General features: G+C 49.7%; 1 protein-coding gene across 1 annotated transcript in view; it reads right to left on the bottom strand.

Moving 5' to 3' along the window:
* Positions 1-1,462: 1,462 nt before the first annotated feature.
* ca12 (carbonic anhydrase 12) overlaps positions 1,463-11,337 on the bottom strand; it is a 50,575-nt gene continuing 40,700 nt past the window's right edge. The window contains exons 9-11 of the mRNA XM_033014764.1: positions 7,805-7,837; positions 5,907-5,988; positions 1,463-1,711 (exon numbers count right to left, since the gene is read on the bottom strand). Coding sequence (XP_032870655.1) covers positions 1,636-1,711; positions 5,907-5,988; positions 7,805-7,837 — 191 coding nt within the window. The 3' untranslated portion in view covers positions 1,463-1,635. The remainder of the gene's footprint in view (positions 1,712-5,906; positions 5,989-7,804; positions 7,838-11,337) is intronic.

The following is an 11,337-nucleotide window of genomic DNA, read 5'->3' as shown; positions in this document are numbered from 1 at the left end:
CCACAGCCGTCTGTGGCAAACAATTCCACAGATTCACCACCCTCTGACTAAAGAAATTCGTCCTCATCTCCTGCCTAAAAGAACGTCCTTTAATTCTCAGGCCTAGACTCTCCCACTAGTGGAAACATCCTCTCCACATCCACTTTATCTAAGCCCTTCACTATTCTGTATGTTTCAATGAGGTTCCCCCTCATGCTTCTAAACTCCAGCGAATACAGGACCAGGGCTGACAAACGCTCTGTTCCCTTCGGGTGCTCCGGTTTCCTCCCACATCCCAACGACAAGCGGGTTTGTAGGTTAATCGGCCTTCTGTAAATCGCCCCTATTGTGTAGGGAGTGGATGGGAAATTGGAATAACATAGAACTAGTGTGAATGGTGATCGATGGTCGACATGAAGACGCTGGGCCGAATGGCCTGTTTCCTTGTGTACCTCTAAAACAAAAACTATACTGTTATATTGCTGGTATTGGACAAACTGGAACCAATTCACCTATCTACTGGTGAACACAGAAAACTCACATTCCTACATTTATGTTGCTACAGTTTGTAGCTTATCAGCTGTGGTCTAATTAACTGAGAAACACCATTTTACTTTTTAATTTGTTGAACCAAATTCTTTTAACCTCAGATTGACGATTTGGAATAAATATCTGACATATCCTCGGTGGTAAAATGATCAAAGTCCCATCTCATATGATTAAATTCATGAATGAAACACAAACTCAGCAGGTCGGGCAGCATCGTGGAGGACATGGTTCGGACAGGAGAGCAGGAGGAAAATCACAGAGGGGGAGCAGTGAGAGAGGGCGGCACGGTGGAGCAGTGGTAGAGTAGCTGCCTTGCAGCACCAGAGACCCGGGTTCGATCCCGACTATGGGTGCTGTCTGTACGGAGTTTGTACGTTCTCCCCGTGACCTGCGTGGGTTTTCTCCTGGTGTTCCGGTTTCCTCCCACACTCCAAAGACGTACAGGTTTGTAGATTAATTGGCTTTGGTATAATTGTAAATTGTCCCTAGAGTGTGTGGGATAGTTTTAGTTTGCGGGGATCGCTGGTCTGCACGGACTCCGTGGGCCGAAGGGTCTGTTTCCAGACAACTAGAGGTTGTATTTCTAAACTAAACTAAACTCCAGTTGGAGAGAGGAGGAGAACGTCTTCAATGTGGACATACCCTTGAGGGGATTCTGCGGTGAGATGGAGGCACGATGGGCTGCAGATGCTGGAATCGAGTAAAATACAAAGTGCTGGAGTAACTCAGCGGTTCCATCCCTCCATAGATGCTGCCTGACCAGTTGTGTAACCCAGCACTTTGTGTTTTGATCAAGGCTCCACAATCTGCAGTTCATTCGATTCCTGAGTGCAGTCACAGGTGTGAAACTCCGATGAATATTCCCCTTCTACAATGGGCAGGCGTGCGTTTTCAGGAGTGGTTTAAGAAATGGAAAAAAGAAAGTAATGAAACATTGTCATTTAAAGAGAACATTTCAATCAACGGTAGGGTCAGGATTCAGGAGAGGACACTACAGATGACACTGCACTGCAAACAGTTATAGGTTGTTGCCACATCTCCACGTATCGATGCTCGATGTCCCGACACGTTAGTGCGCTGGTGGCCACGTGAGACGCTGCCGGCGGCTCAGGCCTGCGCGGGAGTGTCTGCCGCTGTTGCCGCCTTGTACACCATCCCCCCGTCCTCTGTCGTTTTACGCGCTCTGTGGGAACGAGGATTCAGCTGAGAACAGAGCGGCGAGAAGAACGAGCAGCAACGCACGTGGACGGGAGAGAGACCGCCACGCCCACGGACACTGGACAACAGTGAGCAGAACCGGCGCGGGGCGTAGAAACATGGAAACATAGAAAATAGATGCAGGAGTAGGCCATTCGGCCCTTCGAACCATTCAATATGATCATGGCTGATCATCCAAAATCAGTACCACGTTCCTACCTTCTCCCCACATCCCTTGATTCCGTTAGCCCCAAGAACTGAATCTAACTCTCTCTTGAAAACATCCAGTGAATTGGCCTCCACTGCCTTCTGTGGCAGAGAATTCCACAGATTCACAACTCTCTGGGTGGGAAAATTTTTCCTCATCTCAGTCCTAAAGGAGTCTAAAACCTCTTATTCTCAAACAGTGACCCCTGGTTCTGGACTCCCCCGAACATTGTTCCTGCATCTAGCCTGTCCAGTCCTTTAAGAATTGTATACGTTTCTAAAGGTCTCTCCTCCAACACCATCGAGCTCGGCTGCGGGAGGTCTGAGGCCAGAGGGGTCTGAAGAGACGGGCCGTGCGTGAGAGGGACATCGGATCACAGGGCGAGCGGAATGGAGGTGACGGCTGCAACGGGCTGTGGATGGGACTGTAACAGCGCAAAAATAGCCACGCGCTGAACTGAACTGGGTGATTGTGTTTATGTACTGACATAGTCCTGCTGGGCTGATGTAATAAATAGTTCACTGTATCTGCCACCCATGACAATAAGGGCCCCATTGATAAAGAAGGCATGGGTATATAATTGAGACATTGAGTATCAGAAACTCATGATGCATCTTCATAGGACTTTGGTTAGGTTACACCTGGAGTGTTACATGCCATTCAGGTCGCCCCCATTACAGTAAGGATGTGGAGGCTTCGAAGAGCGTGCGGAACAAGTTTATCACAATGTTGTGTAGAGGAAGGAACTGCAGATGCTGGGTTTTCACCAATGATAGACACAAAATGCTGGAGTAATTCAGTGGGTCAAGCAGCATCTCCGGAGAGATTGAACAGGTGACGTTTTGGTTCGGGAACCCTTCTTCAGATTCCCACCCGAAATGTCTCCTATTCCTTTTCCCCAGAGATGCTGCCTGACCCGCTGAGATACTCCAGCTGTTTGTATCTATTTAACATTATTAGTCTTTTAAGCGGTGTTGGCTACAGGGAGAGGTTGGACAGGCTTGGATAGTTTTCTCTGGAACTCCAGCGGTTGTGGGGGGAACTGATAGAAACATATAATATTATGAGAGGCGTATATTGCACAGGCAGCAGAAACCTTTTCCCAGGATGGAAATGTCAAAGACTAGAGGGTGCAATGAGAGGGGCAAGTTTGTTTACACAGTGTGATGAGTTGCTGGAACATATTGCCTGGGGTGGGGGTGGAGCTTGATACTATAGTGATGCTGAATAGGCACTTGGATATAGAGGGATATATGCAGGCAGGTAAGAGCTTGTCTTGGCATCGTGTCCAGCAGAGACAGTGTGGGCTGAAGGGCCTGTTTTTGTGCTGTACTGTTCTATGTTCTAATGAAGAGCACAGGCAGGAGGGGTTTGGGGACCTGCTCTCCTCTACATCAGTAATACAGGGGACTGTCTGACTCAGGTCCTCAAGAAGTGGGATGGTCCTGATCGTAAAAGGCAGAGAGAGACAGAGAGAGAAAGAGAGAGACAGAGAGAGACAGAGAGAGACAGAGAGACAGAGAGAGAGACAGAGAGAGAGACAGACAGAGAGACAGAGAGAGAGAGACAGAGAGAGAGACAGATCTCCAGAATATGACTGTGAACTGCAATGGTGTTGAGGATGTTCCTCCACCAGTGGGCAGTGTTGAGCCGCTTGTTCTATGTGAATACCCAGTGTGTGGTCTGGACCAGACTGACACTAATGCTGCTGCTGAACGATACAACACCCTGCCTGCCTGACCCCAGCCCGGCACAGATTGTCCACTCCAACAGCTCCCGGTCACTTATATGGGAGGGAGGCTGAGGAGGGAAATATTCACCGCACGGTAAAATTGACCCAGGGCAACGTTTAATGGAGATGTGGGGGCAGGTTTTAACACAGAGGGTGGTGGAGGCCTGGAACTCATTGCCAGGGCTGGTGGTGGAGGCCTGGAACACATTGCCAGGGCTGGTGGTGGAGGCCTGGAACACATTGCCAGGGCTGGTGGTGGAGGCCTGGAACACATTGCCAGGGCTGGTGGTGGAGTGAGATACAATCGTGACATTTAATAGCGCTTAGATAGGCTCATGGATATGTGTGAGGAGGAATTCCTTTAGCCAGAGGGTGGTGAATCTGCGGAATTCTTTACCACAGAAGGCTGTGGAGGCCAAGTCAATGGGTATCTTTAAGGCAGAGATAGATGGATTATTGATTAGGACGGGTGTCAGAGGTTATGGGGTGAAGGCAGGAGAATGGGGTTAGGAGGGAGAGATAAATCAGCCATGATTGAATGGTGGAGTAGACTAGATGGGCCGAATGGCCTAATTCTGTTCCTATCACTTATGAAATAGAGGGATATGGATCACGGGCAGGCAGAGATAGTTTAACCTGTCCTCATGTATTACACAGACATTATGGGCCAAAGGGCCTGTTCCTGTGCTTGGTTGATACCTGCTGTTGCATCCAAACTCTCACTAAGATCGGCTCATCCTTCACTCCCGTCTCCATCATCAAACCATCAGAGATTCACCTTCAAACTTCACCAATAACTTCACATCTTCCCCCGTGTCACTTCCCCATCTCCATCCCGCTACCCGTGTCACTTCCTCTATTCCCCATCCCGCTACCCGTGTCACTTCCTTCCCCCATCCCCAACCCGCTACCCGTGTCACTTCCTTCATTCCCCATCCCGCTACCCGTGTCACTTCCTCTATTCCCCATCCCGCTACCCGTGTCACTTCCTTCATTCCCCATCCCGCTACCCATGTCACTTCCTCTATTCCCCATCCCGCTACCCGTGTCACTTCCTTCATTCCCCATCCCGCTACCCATGTCACTTCCTCTATTCCCCATCCCGCTACCCATGTCACTTCCTCTATTCCCCATCCCGCTACCCGTGTCACTTCCTCTATTCCCCATCCCGCTACCCATGTCACTTCCTCTATTCCCCATCCCGCTACCCATGTCACTTCCTCTATTCCCCATCCCGCTACCCGTGTCACTTCCCCTATTCCCCAACCCGCTACCCGTGTCACTTCCTCTATTCCCCATCCCGCTACCCGTGTCACTTCCTCTATTCCCCATCCCGCTACCCGTGTCACTTCCTCTATTCCCCAACCCGCTACCCGTGTCACTTCCTCTATTCCCCATCCCGCTACCCGTGTCACTTCCTCTATTCCCCATCCCGCTACCCGTGTCACTTCCCCTATTCCCCATCCCGCTACCCGTGTCACTTCCTCTATTCCCCATCCCGCTACCCGTGTCACTTCCCCTATTCCCCATCCCGCTACCCGTGTCACTTCCCCTATTCCCCAACCCGCTACCCGTGTCACTTCCTCTATTCCCCATCCCGCTACCCGTGTCACTTCCCCTATTCCCCAACCCGCTACCTGTGTCACTTCCTCTATTCCCCAACCCGCTGCCCATGTCACTTCCTCTATTCCCCATCCCGCTACCCGTGTCACTTCCTTCCCCATCCCCAACCCGCTGCCTGTGTCACTTCCTCTATTCCCCAACCCGCTGCCCGTGTCACTTCCTCTATTCCCCAACCCGCTACCCGTGTCACTTCCTCTATTCCCCATCCCGCTACCCGTTGTCACTTCCTCTATTCCCCATCCCGCTATCCGTGTCACTTCCTTCATTCCCCATCCCGCTACCCATGTCACTTCCTCTATTCCCCATCCCGCTATCCGTGTCACTTCCTTCCTCCTGCACACTCTAGTTGATCTGGTTGTGTCTTTACCCCCCCATCACCACCCCCCAGCGCAGGAGCAGCAGCCTCACATTCCTGGGGCTCCTCTAACCAGACCCCGTGGCCACCTCCCTCCGCTGAGCCTGCTCCTGGGATGACCCATGGCGGTCTGGGGAAGGGATCCGTCCGTGAGCTGGTGAGGGCACGACGGAGGAGCAGGTGGGGGATGGCGAAGGTGTAGAGGGCAGAAGGGGAGCTCGGCTACAGAGCCAGAGTATACTGGTGACGCCGTTACATCTTACCTCTTCTTCAGAAAGAAGATGGTGATGGCCACAGCGATGGTGACACCAAACAGGCAGCAGAGTGCGATGATCACGATTACACCTGCAGAGAAAGTGGCAGCATCTTAGTACGTGGGTACGGGGGTACAGGGATCAGGGGTTATGGAAGAAGGCAGGAGAATGGGGCTGAGAGGGAAAGATAGATCAACCATGATTGAATGGCGGAGTAGTCTTGATGGGCCGAATGGCCTAATTATGCTCCTATCACTTAACTTATGCATGCACGGACTTCACTGAGTCAGTGGACAAGGGAGGACACTGTGTACACTGGGTGAAGGCACGTCTCAGAATGTCAATGCCATCAGTCGCTTGACATGAGAAGGATTTCAAAGAACTGATAGGTAGCTAGTATCCAGGGCGGCACGGTGGCGCAGCGGTAGAGTTGCAGCCTCACAGCGCCAGCAACTCAGGTTCAATCCTGACTACGGGCGCTGTCTGTGTGGAGTTTGCACGTTCTCCCCGTGACCTGTGCGGGTTTTTCCCGAAATCTTCGGTTTCCTCCCACACTTCGAAGACGTACTGGTTTGTAGGTTAATTGGTTTGGTATAAGTGTAAGTGTGTGGGGGGGGGGGGGGGGATCACCATTCGGCACGTGGGCCAAAGGGCCTGTTTCCGCGCTGTATCTCTAAACTAAACTCAACTCAACTACGGCAAGCAGCCACAGACACCGGTGAATCACTAGTCTAGCCTACACCGTGGTGCCAACATGCCTGCAGGCTCTCTGAGATGACTCCTTCAACCACTAAGGTTGACTCAACCTCTCATGAGTCATGAGAGTCCACAGAGTTTAATTGTGAAATGTGCCAACAATGGAACAAGGAAATGAAATTGAACTTGCTACAGTTTAACAGCCACATAAACACAATAACACACATACAGATTTAGTTGTCGTTTTAGAGATACTGCAAGGAGCCAGGCCCTTCAGCCCACTGGGTCCACGCCGACCAGCGATCGTCCTATGCTATCCCACTTTCTCATCCACTCCCTACACACCAGGGGACAATTTACAGAGGACCAATGTCATTGGGATGTGGGAGGAAACCAGAGCACCTGGAGAAAACCCACACGGTCACAGGGAGAACGTGCAAACTCCGTACAGACAGCACCCAAGGTCAGGATCGAGCATGGGTCATGGGCGCCATGAGGCAGCGGTTCTACCCGCTGCGCCAATGTGCCGCCACTAACTAATGATGACGTTTGACCATAACACCAACTAACCATAATAGCACCAAAAACAAAGATGGCCGTGCATCAAATGACGCAGTCCATGGAAGGTCATAGATACTGAGGTCACGATGCAGGAAGGAACTGCAGATGCTGGTTTATGCCGAAGATAGGCACAAAGTGGTGGAGTAATTCAGCAGGACAGACAAACACATCTCTAGAGAGAAGGAATAGGTGATGTTTCGGGTTGGAAGGGTTCCAATCTGAAATGTCAACTATCACTTTTCTCCAGAGATGCTGCCTGACCCGCTGAGTTACTCCAGCATTTTGTATCTGTCTTGCTGAGGTTAGTGTTGCCGTTGTGTTCAAGTTGTTGGGAAGAGGTTGTTCTTGAACGTGGAAATCACGGATCTCAGACTCCTGTACCTTCTTCCCGAGGGTAGCAGCGAGATGAGAGAACTGCAGTTCCTGAGGCAGAAGTGCTCCTACAGGGATGGGTGGATAGACACAAAAAACTGGAGTAACTCAGTGGGACAGGCAGCATCTCTGGAGAGAAGGAATGGGTGACGTTTCGGGTCGAGACCCTTCTTCATCTAAAATCTCGGTCTGAGGATCGTTGATGTGTTGGTACCTTGTGTAGATGTGTCACAGAAACATTGTCAGTTTGGGCAACACAGTGTAATCATATTCCTTACCTGGAGACAGGCTCTGTCCCGCATTTACTGGCTCTGAAAGAGAAACAATATTTACAACAATTCATTTATACATTCAAAACCATTTTATAATATAACCATCTAATCTTTAGACTCCAGACTTTAGAGATACGATGCAGAAACAGGCCCTTCGGCCCAGCAAATCGGTGCTAGCCAGCGAACACCCCGTACACTAGTACTATCATCTTCACGTTGTATGTTAATGATTTGGACGAGGGGATCGAAGATTTTGTGGCCAAGTTTGCGGATGATACAAAAATAGGTGGAGGGCAGGTAATGGACTCTGCAGAAGGACTTGGACAGGTTGGGGGAGTGGGCAGAGAAGTGGACGATAGTATATAGTGTAGCAAAGTCGGAGTCATGCATTTTGGTAGTAGGAATAAAGGCGTAGACGAATTTCTAAATGGGGAGAGAATCCAGAAATCCTGGTAAGGCCACATTTGGAATATTGTGAACAATTTTGGGCACAGTCTCTGAGGAAGGATGTGCTGGCTCTGGAGAGGGTTTAGAGGAGGTTTACAAGAATGATCCTAGGAATTAGTAGGTTAACCTATAATGAACATTTGACAGAGCTGGGCCTGTACTTGCTGGAGTTTAGAAGAATGAAGGGGGACCTTATTGAAACAGACAGTATAGGGAAAGTTAGAGTGGATGTGGAGAGGATGTTTCCACTAATGGGAGAGTCTAGGACTCGAGGACATAACCTCAGACTTAAAGGACGTTCTTTTAGGAAGGAGATGAGGAGAAAAGTCTTTAGTCAGAGGGTGGTGAATCTGTGGAATTCTTTGCCACAGAAGGCTGTGGAGGCCAAGTCAGTCGATATTTTTAAGGCAGAGATAGATTCTTCATTAGTACAGGTGTCAGAGGTTATGGGGAGAAGGCAGGAGAATGGGGTTAGGAGGGAGGGATAGATCAGCCACGATTGAATGGCGGAGTAGACTTGATGGGCCGAATGGCCTAGTTCGACTCCTATACCTTATGACCCTACTCTGGGCAAGAGACTGTGCGTCTACCTGATCTATTGGGAATTGAGGTTGAGCAAGTGACGTGTTGTCAGTGTGGGGGAACACTTAGGGACCACTGACTGTAGTTCTATTAGGTTTTAAATAGTGGCACTGTGGCGCAGCGATAGAGTTCAGTGTCAGAGATCCAGGTTCGATCCTGACTATGGGTGCTGTCTGTACAGAGTTTGTACGTTCTCCCTGTGGCGTGCGTGGGTTTTCTCTGGATGCTCCGGTTTCCTCCCACACTCCAAAGACGTACAGGTTTGGATTTCATCAACTTCACCACCAATTTCCATCCCGCACTTACATTTACTTGGACCATATCCGACACCTCCCTCCTTATTCTTGATCTCACAGTCTCCATCACAAGAAATAGACTATTGACCGACGTCTATTACAAACCCACTGACTCCCACAACTATCTCGACTACACTTCTTCCCACCCTGCTTCCTGCAAAGACTCTATCCCCGACTCCCAGTTCCTCCGTCTACGCTGCATCTGCGCCCAGGATGAGGCGTTCCATACCAGAACACCCGAGATGTCCTCATTCTTTAGGGAACGGGGGTTCCCCTCTCCCATCATAGATGAGGCTCTCACTCATGTCTCCTCAGTACCCCCCAGCTCCGCCCTTGCTCCCCCTCCCCCTCCCCCTAGTCGCAACAGACAGAGTCCCCCTAATCCTTACCTTCCACCCCATCAGCCATCGCATACAACACATAATCCTCTGACGTTTTCATCACCTTCGCAACAGGATCCCACCATTATCCACATTAGTAGATCACCAGGGGGTGCCGCACGATGGCAGCCTCGCCAACAGTCTGTCTGTCTTTTAGTTATTTTTAGTGTGTTTTAAAAGTTTGTGTTAGTGTTCTGTGGTTTGTTTTATGTGGGGGGTGAGGGAGGGGGTCGGGGAAACTTTTTTTCAATCTGTTACATTGCCGGAGATGTGATTTTTTTCCCGATTGTATATCCAGTCGTTCTGCGGCCTAACATCACGGAGCTGCCGGCCTTGCTCGGGACTGACTCTGAGCCCCACCGTGGGGCCGTGGGCTTGCCATCCCTTGCCTGGGATCGATGCTCCAACTGTGGCCTGCGGATTTCACCATCGAGGGGCTGGTAGTCTCGGTTAGAGACTGATGTCAGGAAGCTCCAAATGATGCACAAGGTTTCGACCAGCCCCGACCCGGGGTCCGATCGCCCGGCGCGAGGTAGATGAGATTCCCCCCCGATGCGGGAACGTGATCGCCCCAACGCGAGGGGCACAAACGCCGCCGGCTACAGGAGCCAAGATCGTCCCGTTTACGGAAGGCTCAAGGCCCCCGACTGCGCGAGATCAAAGAAGAGAAGAGATTGAACTTTTTTTCGCCTTCCATCACAGTGAGGAATGTGGAGGAGTCACTGTGGAGGATGTTTATGTTGAAATGTATTTTGTGTGTTCCGTTGCTTTTTATTGGTATGAATAACCATATAACCATATAACAATTACAGCACGGAAACAGGCCATCTCGGCCCTACAAGTCCGCGCCGAACAATCTTTTTTCCCTTAGTCCCACCTGCCTGCACTCATACCATAACCCTCCATTCCCTTCTCATCCATATGCCTATCCAATTTATTTTTAAATGATACCAACGAACCTGCCGCCACCACTTCCACTGGAAGCTCATTCCACACCGCTACCACTCTCTGAGTAAAGAAGTTCCCCCTCATGTTACCCCTAAACTTCTGTCCCTTAATTCTGAAGTCATGTCCTCTTGTTTGAATCTTCCCTATTCTCAAAGGGAAAAGCTTGATCACATCAACTCTGTCTATCCCTCTCATCATTTTAAAGACCTCTATCAAGTCCCCCCTTAACCTTCTGCGCTCCAGAGAATAAAGACCTAACTTATTCAACCTATCTCTGTAACTTAGTTGTTGAAACCCAGGCAACATTCTAGTAAATCTCCTCTGTACTCTCTCTATTTTGTTGACATCCTTCCTATAATTGGGCGACCAAAATTGTACACCATACTCCAGATTTGGTCTCACCAATGCCTTGTACAATTTTAACATTACATCCCAGCTTCTATACTCAATGCTCTGATTTATAAAGGCTAGCATACCAAAAGCTTTCTTTACCACCCTATCTATATGAGATTCCACCTTCAAGGAACTATGCACGGTTATTCCCAGATCCCTCTGTTCAACTGTATTCTTCAATTCCCTACCATTTATCATGTACGTCCTATTTTGATTTGTCCTGCCAAGGTGTAACACCTCACATTTATCAGCATTAAACTCCATTTGCCATCTTTCAGCCCATTTTTCCAAATGGCCTAAATCACTCTGTAGACTTTGGAAATCCTCTTCATTATCCACAACACCCCCTATCTTGGTATCATACTTACTCATCCAATTTACCACCCCTTCATCCAGATCATTGATGTACATGACAAACAACAAAGGACCCAACACAGATCCCTGAGGCACCCCACTAGTCACCTGCCTCCAACCCGACAAACAGCCATCCACC

Source organism: Amblyraja radiata, chromosome X (assembly GCF_010909765.2).
Source record: "Amblyraja radiata isolate CabotCenter1 chromosome X, sAmbRad1.1.pri, whole genome shotgun sequence".
Taxonomy (NCBI): domain Eukaryota; kingdom Metazoa; phylum Chordata; class Chondrichthyes; order Rajiformes; family Rajidae; genus Amblyraja; species Amblyraja radiata.
The sequence above is the reverse complement of the archived record's forward strand: the minus strand, read 5'-3'. Positions and strand labels throughout refer to the sequence as shown.